General features: G+C 53.5%; 1 protein-coding gene across 7 annotated transcripts in view; it reads right to left on the bottom strand.

Moving 5' to 3' along the window:
* Positions 1 to 15,512: 15,512 nt before the first annotated feature.
* Positions 15,513 to 24,469, bottom strand: part of LOC100544252 (protocadherin gamma-C5) — a 194,703-nt gene continuing 185,746 nt past the window's right edge. For 6 of the 7 annotated variants that reach the window (XM_085236619.1, XM_085236618.1, XM_019620282.3 and 3 more), the window contains exons 3-4: positions 22,644 to 22,732; positions 15,513 to 17,688 (exon numbers count right to left, since the gene is read on the bottom strand). In XM_085236619.1, coding sequence (XP_085092745.1) covers positions 17,471 to 17,688; positions 22,644 to 22,732 — 307 coding nt within the window. In that variant the 3' untranslated portion in view covers positions 15,513 to 17,470. The remainder of the gene's footprint in view (positions 17,689 to 22,643; positions 22,733 to 24,469) is intronic. The other variant, XM_085236622.1, reaches the window with a different exon arrangement.

The following is a 24,469-nucleotide window of genomic DNA, read 5'->3' as shown; positions in this document are numbered from 1 at the left end:
ACTGGATGCTTGAAACGCAAAAGAATCTGCCCTGTAAAACTCCAGGAGAATAAGTCATGCTTTCCTGCCACATATAATGCCAAAAATAAAACAAGGCTAGTTGTGCAACGCTGGTAGTTACAGCAGATCACGGGGCTGTTTTTCCTTTTCGCAGAGCAAAAACTCTTCCAGCCGTAGCACTAAAAGCCTCCTTTAACAAAACCCTCGCTTTTTTTCCCAGCCCTGCTGGATGCAGGCAGCTACAGGAGGATGGGCCGCCGGGGGTTAAGGCTGTGACCTGAATGAGAGCACTGCTGCATCTCACAGACAGCAGAGTGGAAATAAATCTGACCTTGCTCCCCGTGCCAGAGCCTTTGTAATGCTGGAGCAGTACAGAAGGGCGAGGTGCCTCAGGCTCCATGCTGTTGCTTTGGGGTGTGGGATATTCGTTTGTTCCTAAACGCGTTGATCAGATCAGGGTTCTCATAGCTGGGATGCAGTCAGGCCTTTCCCCTGCATCCCCAGCAGCCAGTAAATAATTCTGCTATCCCTCAGCCCTCCTGTGCTGTCAGCTCTGAGTGTCCCAGTGCTTGTCCTCTGCCCCTCCTGGCCTTGGCAGCGTGCAGTATTTTGCTCTGAGGCCATTTCCTTTAGCCAAGGATGAGATCTGAATGCAGAGCTCTGGAGTCACAGCGCAGCTGTTTACAGAACCCTTCTGCTTGCTGTCACGAGTTGGGAAGCAGCACGAGTAACAAGCAGTTGTTTGTCTGCCACGTGGGAGCTGGGAGTCCAAAAAGCAGAGTGCTGCTGGGCTGCTCATCCTGGGCAGCATCCCTCATCTGCGCTTACGTGTTTCTGCATTGCTCCCCTGCTGATCCCTGCGCTCAGATCAGCAGGAATCACTATCCTGCTTTGTCTGAAGCCTGCAGGACTGCAGGCACTGCTTTAATGCTTTGTGTTTGACCTGGTAAAGGGGAGGATTTGGGGCTGCCCGTGCCCGTCCTACACCTACGGAGTCGTCTGCTTCTTCTCCACCTTGGGTGTAATTTTGGCTCGATAGAGAGGGCTGTGGCCACCAACCAGCCCTGATGCACCAGAGGTGAGCCTGTGTGGGGGAGCACTGTCCCAGGAGGACCTGGGACCCTGCAGAGGGTTGGTTCTGTGCAGGATGCCCAGGGATGAGTATCCTCTGTTTGATGGGGTGGTGAGCACCTCCTCTCTCATCTGTATGAGACCTCTGCTCTCAGGTCTGCTTGTTCTCACCCCCTGTCACCCGTGCAGAGGCACAGTAGCAGGCTTTGGGTACACACACCATGCCCTCCCCAGCCTGGAAGTTGCAGCTCCAGCAGCAGCTCTGAGCCCCAGTGTTGGAGCCCTTCCCCCTGTGGGTCTGCAGCTCTCCATCCATCCCCGCCCCCATCCTGCTGCGTGAAGTCAGCATTCAGCTGCAGGCTGCTCCAAACGCCCAACTCAGGCTTGCTGGTCATCCAGCGGTGCTGGGGGAGGCTGCACACCCCTACAAATTATTTCAGCCCCTTTGTAAAGGAAAGAGCTGTCCGTGAAACAACCGGATCCGACGTCTGGAAGGAAGGAAGCCGATTGTTTTTTCCCTGTGATAAAAGCAGCTCGTGCTGAGTCAGCACCGGGGCGGAAGGAAGGTGGGAGCAGCAGGATGCGGCCCTTCCTGCTGGCAGGATGGCAGCAGGGGATGGTTCTGCCTGAATCTGGGCAGCGTGGTGTTTTCACGGGTACCTCTGGAAGCCTGGCAACTGCTGCAGGGTTGCAACCGCACCCCTGGTTAAGAGCGAGTATTTTAGGAATGTGCTTCTCTGGTTTTTTGTGTCTTCTTTAATTTCGGCGTCTGAGGGCTTGTTGTGTAAGCACAACCAGGGGATGGACTCTGCCTGCGGAATGCCATGCTGAGAACTTTCCAGCTGACGCAGAGAGTGATAAATGTGTGGAATGATGGCAGTACCCTTTTGCTTTTAGGGAGAAAGTTGTGTGGAATTGTCGAGAAGGAGCAGAGGAAGCGTGGAAGAGAAGAGGATACTGCGTGCAAAGCTGACAAAGAGGAGGCAGGGGAGGAGTGCAGGAGGAGAGCAGCTGGGGGAGGTGAATGCAGCTATAGGATGCAGTTGGGTGTCTGAGACAGCAGAAGAGTTGGGCTGAATGGAAAGCTAGGCCAGGGGCGTGCAGAAAGTCAGAGTGGGGTTGGATTCCTGGGGATGGAGGCTTGGGGATACCATGGGTATGGTTCTGCTTTGCTGGCAGGATGGATCCCAAGAGCAGCAACTGGAGGGTTTGCCTGCAGAGCTCTGAGGTGCTGGGCATCACCGTATGCCCACCTCCATCCACACTCTCTGAGAGCACTGGCCAAATCTGAGGGCCTTCTGAAGTAGCCCCTCACCTAAATAAAGTGCAGCAATTCAGATGATGCCCCGAAAGCTGTACAACCAACTGGGCAGCCGTTTGGTGCTGCAGTCCCTTGCTCCATCTCCTCCCTTGCAGTCTGGGAGGCCTGGTGGGTATCAGCCCTCCCCTCCCCACTTTCCAAACAATCTCTGCTGTGCTCTGCTCTGCTCATGCAGGCATCTGGCATCAGGCTGCTCTATTCCAGCCACATCAGTTTCAGATTTCATTGCAAATGCATTTTAAAGGGGGAGGGGGGTGGAGGGGAAGGGAAGAGGTCAGAGGCAGCCTTTGAGCTTTCCCAGAGCTGCTGCGTGAGCCTGGGGGCACCCAAACCAGATGCAGCTCCGTGGGGTAGGTATGCAGCAGCAGTGTTGACCACACTGTGCAGCCACAGGCTCGGATTCCTCATTCCTCACACTCTCCTGTGCCCTTCCCTGGGGTGAGTTGTGCAGCGGCACCACAGCCGTGCATCTTTCCTGGGAGATGTTCACTTAGGATGCCTATGAGCTCACAGCTGCACACGCACACTCCTCCCCTCCGGAGCAGTGCTGCAATGGGGAACTGGCAGCCCAGCCTGGAGGCACACAGCCACAAGGGAGCCCTCCCAGCTCCACCAGCAGCAGTGGCTCCTCTGAACTCAAAGGCCATGCTCAGCCCAGCAGGTTAACTTGGCTGCGTGTGCCCCGTGCTGTCCCCACAGCGTGTGCTTTCTCACTTCCTTCGCTCCCTGCTACCAGAGCCGTTCTTTGTTTGCAACATCTGGCCTCAATTATGGTCCCTCTCCGTTGATTTCCTGTGTCTCTGGGTTTCCTGACACGCATCCCCTCCTCCCAGCAGCACTGCACTCCAGGAGCTCTCGCATTCCTCCCCTCCTCCTGCAGCTTCTGGAATGAAGTGCCCAATCCTGGCCTCAATAAGCAACACAGAGCCCAGGGATGTACTCAGCCTTAGTGGTTGGTCCCAACCCCTGCTTGGGGTGCAGGCACTGCAGTTTCAGGGTGCCTGAAAGCTCAGCTTGTTTAAGAGGAGGGGGAGGTAGAAATGGTTAAGATGGTTAAAACATGAGAACGCACAAGCTAATGATTTCCATCCCCTTGCTGGCGTGTTTCAGCATTCGGAAGGGGGTCTGGCTAGCAGCTGTGCCAGCAATCACAACCGGAGCTCAAAGAGTATTTTTGTACTGTGTCAGCTTTCATCCATGGCCCCTTTGGGTTCCCCCAGCTCCTGCAGATGCCGGAGCTCCAGGACTCCTGCTGCTGCTGTCCCAGTGGATGCTTTCCATCCTATGCCCAGCAATGCAGTGAGATGATGGAGGAATGAAGGAGGTGCTGCCTTATCCTTGCCCACCCCTCCCCAGGCAGCAGGGATTCTCTCTTTCAGGTTCCCAGTGACTCAGCAGCGTTTGTACAACAGAAGAAAAAAAGCTTCAGCTTCCACACCTCTGCATCCTAAAGCACAGGGGGATGGAATCAAGGACAGCTCAGGGCTGCGCATGGGAAAGATTCCATAAATATCTGTGGCCAAGCAGTCCTGCATCCAACTTTAGGCACAGAAGCCCATGCATTTATTATGGAGCCAGTTCTTATATCTAAGGATGCTAAAGCCTGGCAACAGATGTAAGGAACTGGGTTATTTCTGTAGCTGTGGTTTGAGCTTCCCTTGGAGAGGCGGTGTTCGCTCTTACCCAGACTAACTCCCCCAAGGCAGTAACTCCTCACCATCCTCTGATGCTGGGACCCTGCTTGCCTTCTATTAGGACAGCCTGCTCTGCATTTCCAGGTCAAACTCAGCACTGCTTTTCTGACCACAGCAGGAACACATCTGTGCAGCTGTGCCATTGGGAACGTTGCCTTCAGAGAGATTTTGTGCGGCACCTCCCTGACTTTCATCAGCTTTTTCCTGGTGCCTTTCCTTATTGCGAGCAGTGGTGGAAGCATGGAGAGGGAAGGATCCAACTTCTTGTCTCAGGAGGAAGGATGCTTAGAAATCCTTCAACAGTGTGAAGGTGGAGAGGAGTAAGAGAAGCCCAGAGGTGAGGTGGGCACTCCAAATTTGCAGTGTCCCAGTATCCCCCCCCCCCCAGCTGTGTTTTGTGACATGGACTGATTTCAGATTGAAATCCCCCCTGGACCCCTGTTCTGTCTCATTCTCAGAGACCCTCTGCAGCAGCCCAGACCCTCCAAGTTCATAAGCACTTGGGTAAGGAGCCAGAAAGCTATGCTGGATGCCAAGGGACTGCTGCTGTCACACAGCCCCACATTCCAAACTTTATGTTAGACCATATGGGTGAATTTGGACTGGTTTGCCCTGCAGGGAGCATCCTTGCCATCTGTGAGGGGCATAGCCACAATAATTAGTGCCTGTGCTAGGAATCCCCTGGCTCTGGAGAATTTGGGGTAGGAAGCTGGCGGCGGGACAGCATGGCAACCCCCAATCCATCACCCCACATCTGGGGCTGGCAGTCAGCTCTCACCTCCCTGCTCTCCCACATGGCACAGCCGCCCCTGTCCCCCCAGATCCCTGGTTTTGGGATGCTTGGGGCCTCCACCCGAGTTGGGGGAAACGCGGTGCTGTCCGGCAGATGGCACCCAGCGCAGGCAGCCAGGAAGGCTCACGCAGATGTGAAACGGGATTTTATAGCTCTGGGTTTCATCAGGAGCTGTTGTCTTGGAAACAGATCTGCAGAGCGCTCATGCGTTCAGCATTAACTGCTTCAGTGCCTCACCGATGGCTGCGGGGGGTGCACAGCAAACCTTCCTGTCTCGCTGGTGGAAGGAGAAGCTCCTCTCAGAGTGATTTGTGCTGGAGACAGTGGGATTAAAGGGCTGCCAGCCTCAGAAAGTCAGAAGGAATGTGTCTTTTTTAGGGCTGGGTTTGAAGTAGTCTTTTAATATCTCTTGGAGCAGAAGGCTGAGGACTTGGTGGGGATGCGTGGGCTCCATTTACTGCCCGGAGCCCTGGAGCACAACGCTACACCCACGCTTTGACCCTTTGCATCTCATCCTTCCTGGTCCTGTGGGTTCAACCCCCCTCTGGTGCTGCCTGCCTGGACGCGAGAACGCTACACCCACGCTTTGACCCTTTGCATCTCATCCTTCCTGGTCCTGTGGGTTCAACCCCCCTCTGGTGCTGCCTGCCTGGACGCGAGGTGGCACCGCGGTTTCGCTGCCGCTGCGTCGGCGGTAGCGCATGTGCCGGTGCCGCACATGGGATCCAGCCGGGTGAAGGCTCTGTTGCCGGGGAAGGAGAGCAGCTGAGGCCGAGTTAATCTCCTTAGCGGGCTGAGCGCCGTCGGGGGAGAGAAAGGGAGATTAGAGAGCCGGGGATGGCATTAGCAGCCGGGACGCCAGTTGGAGAGGAACACTGAGACAAAGTGAAGCGGGTGCGGAGGGAGAGCGCACGGGGAGATCAGCGCAGGAGCCTCGGGGGCTTCAAACGGCAGCAAATAACCCAACAGCTGGGTTCTCCTAGGAAGAGCTGCGCTTTAGAAAACACGCCAAAAATCCTGGCTGAGCCGTCCCCTCCCCCTGCTGCTTCTCGGGGAGGAAGGTGTTGCCAGGCAGTCTGGTCCTAATCCATCCCCTCCTGACCATTCCGTCCCCTCCTGGTCCTTCCATCCCTTCCATCAGTGTGTGTGGGAAGGGCCGACCAGCTGGGTTTTGCCCTGCACCTGCCAGGCATGAGATGAGGAGCAGGACGTGGAATATTTGTTGTCCCTCTCCCTAATCCAAAAGGTGCCCTTTTCAACTGAGAAGCAGGGCGTGAGGCTGTCATTCCGTCTGAGGGTTTGGGTGCTGGGTTCTGCTCCCTGCTCCTGCCACATGGATTTCACGGGGCCCTGTGAGTCCCTGTGGGAATGACAGCTGAGTGGCTGTGTCAGTGGGAGAAGGTTATGGGGTCAGTGCAGATGCAGCAGGGCCGTGGGACAGGCGGGTGCTGCTCGCAGTGCTGCCCGATGCTGGGAATTTTGGGATCGGTTCAGGAAGGGAAAGCAGTGCCCGTGTAAACTGCTTGGTGTTTGTTCCTAGCAGCTGTCAAGGAAACCATGGCACGGTTCAGATACCCGGTTGGTATTGCTGCTGACGTGTTGCATCCTTTTAATCCACTTCCAAAATAGCTTCTCTATTACTCCATTAGTGCTGGCTTATGCATCACACTGTTCTCCTATGTGCTGGCATCTGTCCTGCCCAGCAACATGGGCTTCAGGGCTTGTATTCCAGGCAGAGGAGGTAGAACCAGAGGTTTTACACGCATGAGTGTGGGCAAGACAGGGCTGCTGCGTTCCTGCCAGAAATATTCACATAGAGGTGGAAAGAGCCGAGGTTGTAGCAGGATATGCAGAGGTACACCCTGGTGCCAAGGGCTACAGGAGGAGACTGAGGAAGAAGCTGATGCCATGCAGCAGAAGGAAAAGAGATCAAAAGGGTTTGGAAAAGAGACAACGTGGAAGCAGACTCAGGAATGGAAGGGATTGAGGAGAGCAGCATGGAAGAGATGGCTGCAATCAGCACAGTTTGTACACTGCTGAAAGTGAGGGAGATTCCGGGTAGTGGGCTGTGCTCTGTGAAGAAGAAAGCTGAGAAAATGAGGACCCAGAAAAGCAGAAATGAGGACACGCAGTGCCAGATCTGTGCCACAGCAGTGTCTGCCAGCTGGTCACTAAGCAGGGGAGTGGGGGAGGGAGGTCTCCAAGGCGAGCCTTTGGGAAATGGAAACCAGAGCAGGGATGTAGGAGAGAAAGTTATGATTTCCCTGTCTCAAAGAAGGAAATGCTCATTCGTCTCTAGTAGCCTATAGTAGCTGTGAGATGCTCTTCTTTAACACACTGTGAGGACTTAAAAGTACAGGGTGTCCTGCAGGATGGCAGGGAGTGATGGGGACGCCAGGAGGGGAAAATGTGAGGCTGGTGGAGATGGCTGCAAAGTGTCAGAAGGGTGTTTGACCCTCACAGCCTTGGGTTTTTGAGGTCTTAGCAGCAGGTAGTAGTGATTAAAATGCTGACAGGGCTCCGCTCCAGCCACCAGTGGATCCCATGGCTGGCCTGTGGCTGGTGTCACTGTGCAGCCATCTTCCTGATGCATTCCTCTTCCAGTGCTGGGACCGTAGCTGTCACCATGGCACTCTGCGTCCTGCCAGCTGCTCGGTGCTGCCATGCTCTGTGTCCTGTGTCCTTGTGTCCTGCTCAGCACCATTTGCTCCTCATGCACAGTGCAGGCTGCCAGCAGGAAGCTCTTCTGTTGTTGCCAGCCCCCGGGGTGATGCTCACCTCCTCGCAGCTGCTTCAGACCCGGCTTCCCCTTGGCGAGGACTATTTCCCTTTGCACACCTGTACAAACAAGGCTCGCAGCATCCAGCCTGAGCTCAGCTGCTGCTTAGTTGCTGGGCAGGATGAGGAGTGAAGGCTATCAGCAGGATTTGCTGCTGTGAGAGCTTCTCTGCTACACTAACCGGGCTGCAGGGGCCAGCAGAGTGCACTTAACACCCACGTAGGGGTGGGATGGGTCCCAGGCGCTCTGTGTGTCACCAAAGAATGTCTTTCAGCTGCTCATTTCACTTTCCCCTTCTTTTTGCTCTTTTCAGAGTTGATCACAGCAGCTGCTGTGCTTGAGGTGGCAGCACCTATGTAGTCCCTTAACCAGCCTTAAACAGCTCTGGCATTGTCACTGGGTGCAGTGGGCAGTATTTAGGGGATGCTGGGTGCTGGACATGGGCTGCCCCTCACAGCCTTTTTCTCACAGCCCCCGTCTGGTGCCTCGTTGTCCCCAGGAGCTCATAGAACCACACAATCACAGACTAGCCTGAGTTGGAAGAGACACCTGTGGGGGTTGCTGAGCTCATCTCCGACACCACCACAAAATCCAAACCCTATATCTGAGGGCACTGTTCAAATGTCCCTTGAAGACTGGCAGCTCGGGGACGTGCCCGCTGCCTTGGGCAGCCTGTTCCATGCCCACTGCCCTCTGGTGCAGAAACTTTCCCTAACTCAGAGATCTGCTCTGGGCTGAACAAACCCAGAGGCCTCAACTTCTCATCTGATGGATGAGGAAAAGGCCATGGATGTTGTCTGCCCTGATTTTCATAAAGCCTTTGGCTCCGTGTCTCTCAGCATTCTCCTGCAGGAGCTGCATCCTATGGCTTGGGCAGGTACAGTCTTCACTCGGTACAGAACCAGAAAATGCTGGTGGATGGAGTTATATCCAGCTGGCAAATGGTCACCAGTGGCATTCCCTAGGTGCCAGTCCTGAGGCCTGTCCCATTTAATATCTTTATTGATGATCTGGATGAGGGAATTGAGTGTACCCACGGTAAGTTTGCAGATGACAACAAGTTGCGGGGAGGTGTTGATCTGCCTGGAGGTAAGAAGGCTTTATAGAGGGACAGGGACAGGCTGGAGAGCTGGGCTGAGGCCAATGGGATGAGCTTCAACAAGACCATGTCCTGTACTTCGTCCACAATAATCCCAGGCAATGCTACAGGCTTGGGGCAATGGCTGAAGGATGTGTGGGGAAAAAGAATCTGTGGATGGCCGTCCCCCAGGAGCACTTCCAGCAGGACACATCACACCTTGCCTCATCACAGTCACAGAATCAGTCCATCAGTGCCCATCTCTGCCTCCTGCTGCCCGAGCAGCTGTGTCCATTCACAGCCTCATGAGGTCTGTGAAGGAATGGAAGAGCCTCCGGGCTCTGCTCTGTGCCTTAAAGGCCTCATTGTGAGGACTGGGGTCAGCAGAAGTGGATGGCTGGAGGCAGCCCATTGACGGGGTATGCACACAATAGCTCAGTGTCCCCAGCCTGGTGCTGTGATTGTCCCCATAGTTCAGCCCAGCCCAGTGATTCAGAGCTGTGGTTGCAATGACTCAGCCACTCTCCTCTTCTGCCACCCCAACGTCATTCGTGGCCCATCTGCTCTCCGTGGCACAGCAAAGGGAATGCGGAAAATCAATCACGAATCCATCGTGTCCCAACTCGTCCTCATCCAAGGGAATCAAGCAGTGTAAAGAGCAATGCAGCCTTGCCCCATTGCTCAGTGCTGCAAACCCCAAACTGAGCTACGGGAGCAGGGTGCAGCCTTCCCCACGCTGCAGCTGTACCACAGAAAAACCTCTGCATCCTGTGGGCAGAGGCAGCTGTTCCCAACTCTTCCCGAAATGTTTTTCCAGAGATACCGTAATCTTGAATCAGGTCAACTGGGGGTGACCAAAACTGTGGCTTTTGGCATAGGTTTCCAGGCACCTGCTCCTCAGCACTGCCATAAATAGTTTGTGCTCAAAACAGTGTAAATATTTGGTGTATTTCTCTTAATAGAATCATAGTCGTTTGAGTTGGAAGGGTCCCTTCAAGGCCATCCTTCGAGGCCATCCAGTCCCACTCCCTGCAGTGAACAGGGATACCTACATCTCCATCAGGTGCTCAGAGTCCAGTCCAGCCTGATCTTGGATGTCTCCAGGGATGGCTCCATGTGTGATGTAGGAATCCCTGGGAAAGGAAGGAGAGGAAGCAAACAGAGCATGGCACAGCAGTGGCTTTCTTTAGTCTCAAATGTTCTGTGTGCCTGCGTCTTGGATGCTGCCTGCAGCGCTGGTTCCTCTGCCTGAGGGGAGGCATAATGAGCTGGAAAAGTGCAGCATGGATGGTTGGGTAGACCTGGGAGTGCTTAATGCAGATGAGGGACACGAAGGATCTGTATGAAATCATTCACCGGAGGTGTTTGTGTGTCTGCCACGGATACTTTGAGGCATGAATGAGGCAAGGAGGAGAAAGCTTAAATGCAAAGCTGTAATTTCACAGCACGCCTCCATGCAGGATGCTGGGGATGTTTACAGGGTACATGACTTAAAAAAAGAAAATGAGTACATTTATAGAAGAAAAAGGTGGGAGGATGTGAGAAAACTCACTGCTAGGGAAAGAAGATGTTGGAGGAGGGAGGGAGGATTTGAGACCTGCCAGGAGAGGATGCAGGAGGGCAGCTATGCCCTAGATTATGCTGGGGAGAGAAGGCTGTCGGGGAGGGGAGTCTGTGCCAAAGGGAGGATGGAGACAAGAAGCCCATTGAGCACAGGAGGCTGCTTTCACAGCCCTGGCTGCGCTGCAGTCCAGCTGCTGGGATATCTCTCCCCCTGTCCACTGCTGGAGCCCCGAGGGGATCAGCACACAAAGCCTGGCAGCTGTGAATGCTCTCTGTGTTGTCTGCACAGACCCAGAGCTTGGTCCCCCCTCAGTACCCTGTTGATAGGAGAGCAGTATCCCTCAGCACAGGGTGCAGGCACACCCAGCACACAGAAGTGCCCACACTATGCAGGGGACATTGTGCTAGCACACATAGAAGGGAGGTAGTAAGTATGGGGCTGCTGAAGGCTGTTGGTTTGCCTGGTGGTTGCTTTCCTCTGCTGCTCTCCCATGGGACGCACAGCCTTGGAGCAACTCTCCCATCTCTGTTCCCCTGCAGTGCAGGGAGAGAGGTGCTGGGTTCACAGCAGTTCATCAGCAGTCTCTGAAAGGCCTTTATACCTATTGCCTGTCCCTTCCATGTGGTTTTGCACGGCTGCTCTCAGTATTTCTGGAATCTACTTGGCAAATTGCTAATGAAAGATTTTCAGCCCTGCAAGAGTTAATTCCTCATGTCTGTGCTGCAGTTCAGCTGCTGCTTTAATATTCCCGAGCACTCCCTTCCCTTACACCACCCCCTCCCAAATGCAAGGCTGCATTTTCTTTGGTGTCTGCATGTAGGTTCTACATGTTCGCTGTGCTCAGCCAGCCCTGCTGCTATGCTGTCCTCACTGTGGGCCACCAGCCATGTCCCAGCCATGGGCTCACAAACCTGACATGGGCAAGCATTCCCAAAATTTCATTTTGCCTTTTCACAGAATCATTGTGTGTCAAAGGCCATACTGAAGTCCAGAGACATGATGTCAGTGACTCTTTCCTTGTCCTCTGGTGCAGTTTCACCATTACAGAAGGTCATTGGTTTGGTCAGGCAAAATAAATTGGTCAGTCCCACCATGTCGGCACTGACAGTCCCTAAGAAGGACTTACATTTCCCCCTTGGGGGTTTGCTCCCATTGAACACAGCGTCTATTCCAGCCCTGATCCTGTAGTGGGAACTTCTTCCTTCCCGCTAACAAATGCTCCGGAGAATGGCAGGCTGGACCACGGCTGATCTGAAGGTGTTTCCCTCCACTGTTTCTAAAGATTTCATCTCTTGCAGCAAATGAAAGACAACTGCTAGCTTCCAAACTATGGAAGGATGCTGCCTGGTCTCCAGAACCAATAAAGATGCACAAGAGCAGAGAGAAGACAAGGTGGAGGCACCCTTGAGGAGAGCACTGAGATCACCAGCTGCTCAAGCTGGGCATTGTGTTCGGACTATGGCAGAGGGCAGTCAAACTGCGTGAGCTTTCAGGAAGCCCTTTGCTCTTGGGGTTGTTTGAGTCACATTTCATGTTCCAGCTCCCACTCGGGCGCCGAGTTGTGTTGTTGCTTTAATTCAACATATTTGCAACGATGAGGTAATGGAGTGATCTGTAACAGCCCCACGTCATCTGGGCCTGGCTGCTGTCACACCCAAGAGCGTGAATGTTCAGCTCTGTGCAATGGGGCTTGGCAGACGTGTGCAGTGCAGGGTCACGGGCAGAGCAAAGCAATGACTCAGGCTGCCAAGGGAGAGCCAGGGCACAGGGCTGCCCTCCCCGAGTGGGGCTGCAGTGCTGCTCTGACTCGGGTCATGCTTTCACATTTTCATCTATCCGTGCTACGCTGGGGAGAAGATAACTCAGATGTTCTGGATATTGCTGGGATATCTTGTCCCATTATGGGCTGGGGAGAGTAACAAAAGTCTGAACAGTGCTGGCTCAGCCCAGAAGCTGCCGTTCTTGCTTTGCACAGGGCATGATTCCACTTTGCAGCTTCTCTTTGTGCTTATTATCTCTGTCCCATTGCAGGTGCTGAGCTCCAGCATGTAGAGCCAGCAGTGCGTGAAGCAGAGATGCTAACAGCTCGGGAGCTGCCTGAGCTGCTGAGAGCCCCTTGGGAAGAGATATGTATGCCAGTGTAAGTGAGGTCTGTGCGAGGAAGAGAGAAAGGTTGTCTGCAGAGTGTGGGGCTCCTGCTCAGCCTGGAGCAGCAGAGGGGCAGGGTGGTGCTGAGCAGAGGGTGCTGGTAGCGTTGTGCTCAGGGCTGGGTGCTCCAGGGGTCTGCCAGGAGCAATGCTTGGCCCTGCCCCTTCTCCTGGGGGGGGAATAAAGGGTTAAAAAGGTGGTGGCACAACTCAAGCATCCATCCATCCCTCTGTTTTCTTGGTGCTTGTGGAGCTGGGGGATGTGACGCCGTCACACCAGGGTGGCAAGAGCCCCATAAGGCTGGTGGCAGGGATGGGTCACCACTGAACAGCCAAATGTGGGTGGCTGCATTCCACAGCTCCAGAAAGCTGCAAAATGAGGGAGAGATCAGGATATGTGAGCTGGAGCCTTGCCCAAAGGCTTTTGTTTTCTTGTAATGGTTCCCTTTAATATAAAGCTGTTTCTCATGGCTCGGCAGCTGTGGAGAAGCAATGCTTTGGTAGCGCTGTGATATCAGTTTGTATGGACAAAAGATGGAAGAATAAACATTGTTTTTGGTATTAAAAAAATGTGATCTTGGCTGTTTGTGCCACATCATAACCTCGGTGCAGAGACCAGCCTGAAGTTTGTGGCATGTAGGGACCTCATCCATTCTCTGTGCAGAACACCTCCCATTGGCAAAACTGCCGTGGATCCTGGAAGCCTAAACACCCCGGATACACAGCTCAAGCCTTTCTTGTCCCCATAGTGTCCGTGTGGCAGCATGGCCCTGTTTGGGCTGGATCTCACTGAGTCTAGGGTCTGACCCAGCCAGGAATCAGCTCCCTGCTGGCATACACGCCTGCTTTGTCCAGATGGCTGTGTTAGATGGGCAAATGCCTTGCAGCGTGCTAGTGTCCCTGGCTTATTGTCACATGAGCACTTTGTCCTTGCCCTTGTTCTGTATCTGGGGCAGGAGCCAATGGCACTGGTCTGTGTCCTGTGAATGACAGCCACCCCAGTAATGTCCCTTGGTACACCTGAAGGATGCTCCAGCCCTTCCTGCTGCCACCAGCACCTCCCCGATCCTCCCTGTCCTCTGCTCATGAGGACAAAGCCACCAATGTCCCCACTGTGCCCACAGGTTCCTTCCTACCTGCTATGTCCCCACTGCTGCAGCAGGAGGGATGGACACAAGGGACCGCCAGGATAATTTTAAAACGAGGGCAGAGAGCTGATTATCATTTGGCTTAATTCTCTTTAGGTTGTTTTGTTTAATATTTTTCCTAAGGGCCCTTTTGATTAGCTCGGCAATGACAAGCTGCTAATTGGGGTGCGTGATGTCCCAAAGTGGGACGTTGGAGGTGGGAGCAACGTGCCCTCGGGTACCTGGCAACTCACTTGCAAAACTGGGACAAAACAGCTGTGCTGAGGTGCTTCTCTGACCTGGAGCTGGAGCAAAGGAGCTGGAGGGGCACATAGGAAAGCCAGGCTGGAAGATAGGAGGGTTATTTTTTAATTCACTGCTGGTGAACCCTGAAGTTCTGCTCCAAAGAGACCAGGTCAGTGGCAGTAGGGAGAAGTGCCAGGGTTGGTCCATAGGGCTGTGCAATGGACACAGATGTCGCTTATTGACAATGCAAAGCAGCCTCCAGCATCAGTTAAGCAGTGGTTTCCAAAGCTTTTGGGATCGCACATCCCTGTCAATAAAAGATCTCTGAGCATTTATACACTGCCAGTATAAATGTGTTTATTGTTTATCTAGATGTACTGCTGTGTATTTTGTGTATATTGTAAAGGGCAAGCCAAAAGAGCTTGTGTCCCTAGGAAGAGGACGGGGACACCCCGTGTGTCCCACGTCATGCAGGAGAGGAGGGGAAGCAGCTGCTTAATACCAGCTAGTCCTGCTTGCAGAATCGTGTGATCCCCCCTGTCATGGCAGCCATGGGCAGTGAGAAGGAGAATTCTATTCTGACTCCAAAAACTGGGCTGAAGTTGTAAAGATGGATGGATGGATGGATGGATGGATGGATGGATGGATGGATGGATGAGTGGATGGAAGATAGATGGATAGACAGAAGGAGGGATAGATCACTGGAGAAATGGATAGATATGTGGATGGATGGATGGATGGATGGATGGATGGATGGATGGATGGATAAATAGATAGATTATGGATAGATAGATAGATAGATAGATAGATAGATAGATAGGATAGGTAGATAGGATAGGTAGATAGAATAGATGGAGAGATGGATGGATGGATGGATGGATGGATGGATGGATGGATGGATGGATGGATAGGTAGATAGATAGGTAGATAAGTAGATAGACTGACAGACAGATGGATAGATGGACAGACGGATGGATGGATAAGTAGATAGGATAGGTAGATAGGATAGATAGAATAGTTAGATGGAGAGCCGGGTGAGTGAATGGATGGATGGATGGATGGATGGATGGATGGATGGATGGATGGATGGATGGATGGATGGATGGATGGAAGGGGGGATAGATAACTGGAGAAACTGATAGATACATAGATGGATAGATGGATAGATGGATAAATAGATAAATAGATAGATTATAGATGGATTATAGATAGATAGATAAATGGAGAGATGGATGAGTGGTTAGATGGATAGATGGATGGATATATAGATAATTGGAGAGATGAATATGACGTTGGTGGAGATGTTGGTGGAGATGTTGGTGGGGATGTTGGTGGGGATGTTGGTGGGGACGTTGGTGGAGATGTTGGTGGGGATGTTGGTGCAGACGCTCCCCCCCTTTTTCCCCCACCTTCCGCATGCCATGCAGCTGCTTTCCTGCAGAGGCGCCCGCATCTCGGTCTGTTGGAAGGGGATGCTTTGCCCATATCCTGCGTGCTGCTAAGGGGGGACCCAGAGCCGCGGGCGGTGGTGGGGGTCGGTATCTCCTTGGCTGCCCTCCCCCTGCGATGTGCCCTCAGCACATCTGACAGCGTCTGCTTGATTCTGCCCTGTGGCTGCGAGATGGGTTGCAGCCCTCCTCATTCACCCTCAGTGCAGGGGGCTGAGGGGTTTATCCCAAAAGCACCATCACATTCAGAAGAAACCATTTTTATTATTTTTTTTTTCCCAAAGAAAAAAAAAAAAAGCAATATAAATATTAGAGTATAAAACTTGCGTGTAACACATCGACGTTGGTCTATATGGGTATAAGAAGGATATAAGCATATATATAATATATAAGTATAATTCAATATTAGACACATGGAGAGGGCAAAACGTGTTTCATCTCACGTACACTCGGAGCACAGATCACATGGAGAGAAGATACAGAGAAAGTGAAAATACTGCTGTTCCACAAGTTAGTTACTGAGATAAAATAACACGCCACTAAATACACGACACTCGCTACGCTACCTCAGATTGCAGGTTAAAAAGAAATATAAAGACTACGATTCACCTACGGCATCGCTGGGGAGGAAATGGGGGGGGGGGGAGGGGTGGCAGCTACATGGGGCTGTGGAGCAGCTGTGGGGTTGGGATGGGGTGAGCGTGGTGTTGCCCCCCCTGTGGGGTGTGGGAGGGGATGTTTGTGTGTGTGTAGGGGGTGAGTTAAGTGTTAGTGATTAAAAAAGAGAAAAAATCCTATGTGAAATTGAGTGGCCCTTAGGGGGATTGGGGGGACCACCCTCACCCACTTTGGGTGCCAAATTTCCCTCTCTGCCTTCCTAGGGGGGAGGAGGGGGCATGGATGCTGTGATACAGGGAGCTTGAGGTGTCCCCAGCAGCACCACCAAGGCCACCAGAACCCTCCTCTGGGCTGAGACCACTTGGAAGGGGCACAGCATGGAGAAATCCAACTCGCTGTCCTCCTGTTCCCTCTAGGATGTGGAAACCCCAAAGCCAGCATCACCCCCCCAATGTTTTGTCCCAGCTGATCCCTGGGCTCATGCCATTGCAGGAACCCCCAGCCCATAAATCCCCGGCCCAAACCTGCTCCCCATGTGCCACCAAACCCACTGCCACTTCCTCAGTACCCAACAACCCTCCCACTCCCCAAATACAAAGCACCTTCACCCCATGCTGCGTGGCCACGCGAGGACATCCTGGGGGCTGGGGATGTGTGTTCCAAAGTGCAGCTGTGACGCAGGTGACGCACACGTGGGGTCACGGAGAGGTGCAGAGCAGCCCCTTCCAGCCCCATAGCTTTAATTCCAAAAGAACATTGACTGTACATATAAATATTTACTGCAACGCAGGGATGAGATGTGTCTGCTCAGAGCCCCCCAGGGCCGCGCTGAACCCCTGCTCAGACACCAGGAGCTCTCAGGCCATGGCTGGTTGTACTTGAGGAAAAAAAACAAAACAAAACAAAACAATAACTGTTTAGGATGCAGCTCTGCATTGTTCCCTTTGACTCATGCAATACAAACACTTTTTTTTTTTTTTTTTTTTCCTTTTCTTTTTCGGATAACAGCTGAACAGGAACTGAAGCACTCCCTACCCACAAATCCACCACTACGAATAAAACCCAGAGTGAGTTTCACGATGTTAAAGAGCAGAAAATGTGGAGCATGGGGCTTTATGCTGGGAAATTCCTTTTTCTTTCAAAAAAAAAAAAAAAAAAAGAAGAAGAAGAAGAAGAAGATCAAAGCTCTATAAATTAACAGATGGGTGTTACAGTTATTTACACTGGACAAAGCTGTGCGAGAGCCTCGTGCCTTTCTCAGACCATCTGGGAGCAAATTGAAGCCAAGGATTTGGCCGAAGCCTTTCGACCTCGTGTATCCTAACACCCAAGGGGTCGTATAAAACGTTAGCTGTATTCACAGGGCACTTGTTTGTGTTAGCTTTAGCTTTCCAGATTGCTTTTCATCATGAGACCTAACAGCAGGCAGCCCGCTCCTAGCTCTGACGATGACAAATACATTCGCAGCGCTTCCTAACTTTTGCGTCGCCAAGAAATAAAAATAAAAACCAAATCCCACATTCGTCCTCCTGTGGTGTTGGGGAGTGCTGGCACGCGCTGCCCGGCCGCTCTGACGTCTCTTTTCTATTTCTTCTCCTTCTTGCCAGATTTCTTCTTGTTGCCACCCGAGGGTTTGGCGTCGCGTTTGCCGGCGGCGTTGCTCAGCGTGGCGGTGCTGCCCGGGATGTAGACGTTCTGCCGGTAATCAGGGACGTGCTGCAGGGTGAACTGGGGGCCGTAGCGGGCGCTCAGCCCCATGGTGCCTGTGCCCCCACCCAGCGTTGCGTTGACATCAGCAGCTTCTGCAGGGACAGAGGAGAGGAGCGGGGTTAGCACTGGCTCTGAGTCTTCATTCCTGTTGCATCGGGGAGATGCCCGCGAGCATCCTTCCCTTCTCTCCAGAGGGAAGGCCAGGTTGAGCCAGGCCTTGGGATGTGGGGAGGGGATGGAGAAGGGAGGTGGGGATGGGATGGGGATGGGGACAAGGGTGGGAGGTGGGGATGAGGTTGGGGATGGGAACGGGAGGTGGGGATGGCATTGAGGATGGGAGGTAGGGATGGGATTGGGGATGGGAATGGGAGGTGGGGGATGGAGTTTGGGGTGGGGATAGGAATGGGAGGTGGGGTGGAGTTAGGGACAGGGGTGGGAGGTGGAGATGGGATGGGGATGGGAATGGGGACAGGGGTGGGAGGTGGAGATGGGATGGGGATGGGAATGGGGACAGGGATGGGAGGTGGAGATGGGATGGGGATGGGAACGGGGACAGGGGTGGGAGGTGGAGATGGGGTTGGGGATAGGGTTGGGAATGGGAGGTAGGGGTGGGGTTGGGGATGGGAGGTGGGATGTGGGGAGGGGGTTGAGGATAGGGATGGGAGGTGGGGATGGGATGGGGATGGGAATGGGGACAGGGATGGGAGGTGGGAAGTGAGGATGGAGTTTGAGGTAGAGATAGGAATGGGAGGTGGGGATGGAGTTAGGGACAGGGGTGGGAGGTGGAGATGGGATGGGAGTGGGATGGGGTTGGGGTTGGGAGGTGGCGATGGCAGTGAGGATGGGATGGGAGGTAGGGATGGGGTTGGAGATGGGGATGGGAGGTGGAGATGGGATGGGGATGGGAATGGGGACAGGGGTGGAAGTTGGGGATAGGGATGAGAATGGGGACAGCAATGGGAAGTGGGGATGGAGTTGGGGATGGGAATGGGAGGTGGGGATGGGATAGGGTTGGGAATGGGGACAGGGATAGGAGTTGGGAATGAGGATAGGAATGAGAGCTAGGGATGGAGTTGGGGATGGGAATGGGATAGGGAACTGTCTGTTCTGCCTTGCTCTCTGGAGCACAAAGACATCCCCTCCCCAGCAGCCCACTGTAAACACTGCACAGCGCTGACCATTAGCAATGCATTAAGGCAAAGCCAATATCAGTGTTTTTCCCTTTCCCCTGCATCCAAAGCCCTGACCCCAGCATTTCCCCAGCCAGGTTTATTCCGGGAGCAGACAAATCAATAAAGAAAATCCTCCCTTACAGTGCTGCGGGCTGGCTCTGGGATACAAGCACAAAGCAGTCAGTACAGAGGGGGATGGGATGGGAATTCATTGCTGCCGAGTTGCAGAGAGCAGGCGCAGAGTAGGGAAGGGAGCAGGGCCCCCCCGGGATGCTGGAGGCAGAGAGCAGATGGAAATGGGGGGATGTGAGAGGGAGGATGTGAGCAGGGAGGGAAGGCAGAGCGTGAGCAGCTCTCCTCTAGCAGCCCTGCACAATGAACTCCAACGCAGCACAACCCCAATGGGAAATGGCTTTGCTCAAACTCTCTGCATGCGCAGGGGCTGAGCTCAGCTCTCTCGTGCGAAGGGCTTTAGCTGCCTCACAGAGATGCTCTCCTGGGAGGCTGCAGAACACCGTGGTGCCTGAAGGGCCCCAGGCCATTCTCCCTCCATTCACAGACTGAAGGAATAAAGGCAAACCCTGAGCAGAAACCTCAGGCTGCTCCTCCTGCATCCTCTCCCCTGGTCAGCCCCATGCATGCTCCTTGGCTGGGTACAAAGTCACTGAAATAGAGTGTTTGTTGTGTCCCCTTGAAGAGGTTGGAAGTGTTAAGCAATCAAAGCCTGAGAATTTACAGCTGCTCTGTTGGGACAGGAGGAGGAAAAGAAACACAGCCAGCTTGGAAACAACAGGCTGGAGGTTTGGGAACAGGCTGGGGGGGGCGGAAATGCAATCAGGGAAAGCTGCAGTTAGGGACCCATGCTGGTGGCAGGGCAGGGCTTCGTTATGGTCCTCTGAACTGCTGTGCTTCAGCCTTGGGGCGGCCTGGGAGCATCCCGCAGTGCTCAGGGAGCATCCCTGCTGCTTGGGAGCTTTGTGCTGGAGGGGCACCCAGCACTGCTCCCAGGATCTCATTGGCAGTCCCAGCACAGCCTTCCAGGAGTGCAGTTCCCAGCGTGCCGGTTGGTCAGGGTGAGAGCAAAGGGCTGTTCCTAGGTAACATTGGCATTAGGGATGAAAAGGAGAGGGAACAGGGACAATGGAGGTTTATAAATGGGCACCAAGAGGCTCTTGCCAAGCAGGGCACTCCAGCTCTCCTTGCTGTAAAGGTTGTACTCAGCCTCTGCCAGCAGCCAGCCATTGCCCAAAAAAGTCCCCAGGCCCCCTGAAGCCACAGGGTGAGGAGGAAAATGAGAGTTGGGCAAAAATAACCCCTTCCTGGCTCCAACTTTCCCCATATGCAGAGGGGACAGGAGGTCAGGGAGCACTTGCTGCTGCAGCTGCTGCCAGTGCTTTTGGGACACCCAATATAGCAGGGCTGACGGCCACTCCCTGTCTGCAGGCTCCCCTGCTGCCTCACAGCACCCCTACACATCCTTTCTGAAATCCAAAGTATTTTGAGGACAGTGCCTCCCATGCTGCCCCTCAGTATCTGGTTTCCTGGAGCATCCCCTGCTCCTTGGTCTGTCCCAGCAGCTGCCTCTACAAACCATTGCATTTCCACACTTCCCAGGCTCCCTGTTCCAAGGGCAAAGAAGCTATGGGATTTGAAATGAAGGGCGACTCATGTGAAGAGTAAGGATGCAGGCAGGGCACCATCAGCACCTTCCAGAGCCTGGGAGCAGAGAGCATCAGAAGGGCTCAGCCTCCCGGGGGCGATAAGCATGGAAGGACTCACTGAGTTAGGGGCATCCTCCCACCCATTGCTCAATCAGGGCAAGCAGATGGCATTAAGGATCGTGTAAACGACCACAAAACATTATCCAAGGGTTGGCAGCACAAGGTTGAGTGGGCAATTAGCACTGCTCCTCGTCAAAGCCTGCACCAATCAGCTCTGTTAGTTTAACAGCGAGAGCAGCAGAGCAGGGAGAAGGGGAGACAGATGGAAACAGAGCTCTGGTGGGAAAGAAAAAGCATCCGGGGGCTCCTGGTGCAGTGGAGATGGAGAGGAATGCAGGCTGAGTCCCCCATCACCAGTGCCCCAGTCCCCATCCATCACTGCCATGGTCAAGGAAATGATGGGCTGCACCAAGCTGCCTCCCATTGCACTGCTGCAGGAAAAGCCGTCCCCAGCCCTCTATTAGAGGTGTAATGCAGACCTCCAGAGGGCTTGGGATCCCACAGAAGCGTGGCTTGGGGGAGATGTACCAAAACAGGGCCAGGAGCTAAGTGGAAACCAATATCTGACCTGGAAAGGACCTGCCCATCTCCAGGTCCAGGCAGCAGCCAGGAAATCAGCCTTATTTGTGAGCAAGGAAACCGGATCTGGAGGCTCTGCAGGCTATTTTGTTTTTTACAGAGCAGAGCCCCATTTTTGCATTGTTTCCTTTCCTGGTGTGTAAACAGCCCCGTTGCCCAATGCCTCATCCCCACAGCTGTGGCTGAGCATTGCCGACGTCTGCAGAGGGCTGCAGCCCTTTCCAAGAAAGCAACACCATAGCACATCCCTCCCCCCCTCCCCCAGATTCCTTCTCTCCCACGAGCTCAAAGGAAACATGCAAAGCATTTTACCCAGCGTTTTATGGCTGTGCTGCTGCTCCTATTTTTAAACCGAGGGGGAAAAGGCTCGGAGGTATTTATAAATAAAGGCTTTAGGAAAACCAGGCTCGTTATCCAGAGCGCTGCGTGGAGTGGTAATTGTGCTTCTCTCACACAAAGCCGTGGAACACCCCTCCCTGCCTGCTGCTTTCACACAACGCAGCCATAAAGCAGAGCAAACCAAGGACACGTGGGAGCCACCGTGACCCAAAACCCAGTGCTCTCACACTACCCAGGGTCAGACGTATCTCTGGGCATGAGATTTGTTGGGGTCTCTCTCTTAAGACCTGCAGGACTGCTCTAAGAGCATCCCTATTTCCACCGCACTGTGGGGACACGAGGAAGCTTTTCTCTACAGCAGCCTCAAGCTTTGAGCATCAGCTTCTGGCTGCCCACAGACACAGGACCTTGCAGTAAGTGGGACTGCAGCAGGCATTCACTACACTCCTGGTATTGCTTGTCCCCTGGCCACAGGCAGATCTTCCAAGCCTTCTACCTCCACGCCCTACAGCAAGTCAGGGCACAGCATGTATTTCATTTACTGCAGCTTTCTGAAATCACATAGCTTGTAATACATCCCAAGTTCAGCTTTTCATTCAGCACAGCCTCACCACCAGGCAGATAACGCTGTGCAGTACACAGATAATATGGTTTGGATGAAAGAGATAGCCCTGTCTGCACTTGGATTGATGCTAATGGATCTCTGGCATCTCCTCTGCCTGAATCCTGCCTGTCCTGGGCCCCTCACTATACTGAGGTTATGGAGCGTATCCAGAGAAGGGCAGCAAAGATGCAAAGGGTCGGCAGCAAAGATGCAAAGGGTCTGCAGCACAGATCTTATGGAGAGTGGATCAGGGAACCGGGATGGTTTGGTCTGGAGAAGAGGAGGCTCAGGGGAGACCTCATCACTCTCTACCTTCTCCCAGTTCACAGTGACAGGACAAGAGGTGATGGCATTAAGTTGTGCCAGCAGAGGTTCAGGAGGTGTTCAAGAAAAGGGCGGATGTGGCACTGAGGGACGCGGTTAATGGGCATGGTGGGGATGGGCTGATTCTATTCTACAATTCCCCCTCCCCTGAAGGGTAACTTCATCAGCATCTGCTCAAGAAGTCCTTCTGAAGCCTCTCCAGTGTACCACACACACCAATACCACACAAGCATCTTATCTATGGCACACAGCTGAGATGACCAGAGTTTCCCCACGCTGTTGTTTCCCTGCATGCAGTAGAGACTGACCATTTGCCGAGGCCAGGATCATGGCTTGAAGCATCTCCGTGTCAAACTGGTTGTTGGGCCAGGCTCCACCTTCCTCTCCATTCTGGGAGCTGTGGGAATAGAAAACAAAAGGAAAGAAATGGCGGGTTACTCCAGCTGGGAGAAGAGGGGTGGGCTGGGGAAGGGATCTGCTGGAGAAGGCAGTGCCGCAGGAAAATCAAGCAGCTTACAGCAGGATGTGGGCAGTGTTGGCAGAGAGGAGGGTGAGGGCTTCAAATCCCTCTGTTAAGCAACACTCTGGAGTGTAAACACTGTCAGAAGTCTCCATCCCTCTCCGAGGCTTTTGAAGAGCAACCATCAATAACCAAAGTACTTGGGGCTGAGTGGTACTTCTAGGAAGGCCTTCCTAATGAAGCTGGTTGAACCAGCTGGCACCTAATGACCTCAAATCCCCTTAGGTGCCTTCCCACAGCTGAATACCACAAACACACATTAAAAAAAAAAAAAACAACCCAGTTCCAGACCTGCAGAGATGCGCACGCCCTTGTATGACCAGGTTCCTTCTGAAAGACACGTGGGGTTGCTGCCCTTCCAAGTTATTTCAGGCTACAGCTCAAGTTATTTCAGGCTACAATTCCACTCTGCAGCTTCACTCATGGGAATGAAGGTGAGAAAATCCCATGGAGCCACAGGATTTGGGATCAGCAGGGAGGCAGCTGCCCATCACCGAAATCCTGCTCTGAAGGGAGTCCAAGAGCAGCCACCAAGAGCAGGGAGCGGAGTTGGGTGACCACGTGGGGCAGCTGCTGGGGGCTGAGCACGGCAGTTCTGCCTGGGAAAGCTGTGGGGATGCCACCAGGCTTCCCTTCAAGAGGTTTTGCAGAGCAAAGTTACAATCAGCGCTCTGTGTGCCTTCAAACAAGCTCTGCATTGATGTCCGCCAGGTGCCTGGCAGCTGTGTTCAACCACCCCTCACTCGTGGCCACACTTTCCCATCGGAGAAGCCAGGAATGTGTTCCCACAGCCCTCCTTCCAGCAGGGAGACCTGAAAGTCCCACCAGCTGCATGATCACAGCACACACCTACCATGCTGACCTGCTGGCTGGGTCCCTGTCCCAGTTACATCATCGCCTTGCAAGTAGGAAAGTCCTGAATGCAAGGCTCTCCCCTTCCTCCCTGTGCAAGTGTCCTGTACAGAAAAATTTTAAGCTTGCAGATGCTTGTATAAGTGTGCTGAGAGCCCTGATCAGATCCCATGCAGCCCTACTCCATCATGGAGCAACACACCACGGAGTAATGCCTTTAAGTTGTGCCAGAGAAGGTTCAGGTTGGATATTAAGAAAATCTTTTTCTCAGAAATAGTGGTGATGCACCCAAATGGGCTGCCTGGGGGGGGGGAGGGGGAGGGAGGTGGTTGGAGTCACCATCCCCAGGGCTGCTCCAGAAACGTGTAAATGTGGCACTGAGGGACGTGGGCAGTGGGCACAGTGGGGATGGGTAAGGGCTGCAGCCTCACACCACCACTCTCACTCCCCCTCTTTATCTGTGCAGGTGGCACTCAATCCCTGACACAGCAGAGGCTGCCTGCTAAGGCTCCGAATTGCCTGCCATCTGCTGCAACCCAGGGCATCCCATAACCTAGTGATACCTTGCCACACGTGCGGTGGCGTGGCTTCAAGACGGCCAGCAGTGAGGTCTGCCTGCCTCAATGGGTGGCAGTGCTCGAGGAGCAAGCGCTGCTCCACTTCAGGGCTGGGAATAGAGATCCTATAAAGGACTTAGCAACCTAAACCCCATTGCAAACCACAACCTGCGCAGCCACCACTTAACCCCAGCAGCTCCTGCTC

Source organism: Meleagris gallopavo, chromosome 15 (genome assembly GCF_905368555.1).
Source record: "Meleagris gallopavo chromosome 15, MGAL_WU_HG_1.1, whole genome shotgun sequence".
Classification (NCBI taxonomy): Eukaryota; Metazoa; Chordata; class Aves; order Galliformes; family Phasianidae; genus Meleagris; species Meleagris gallopavo.
Note: the sequence above shows the minus strand (reverse complement) of the source record. Positions and strands in the feature narration are given on the sequence as shown.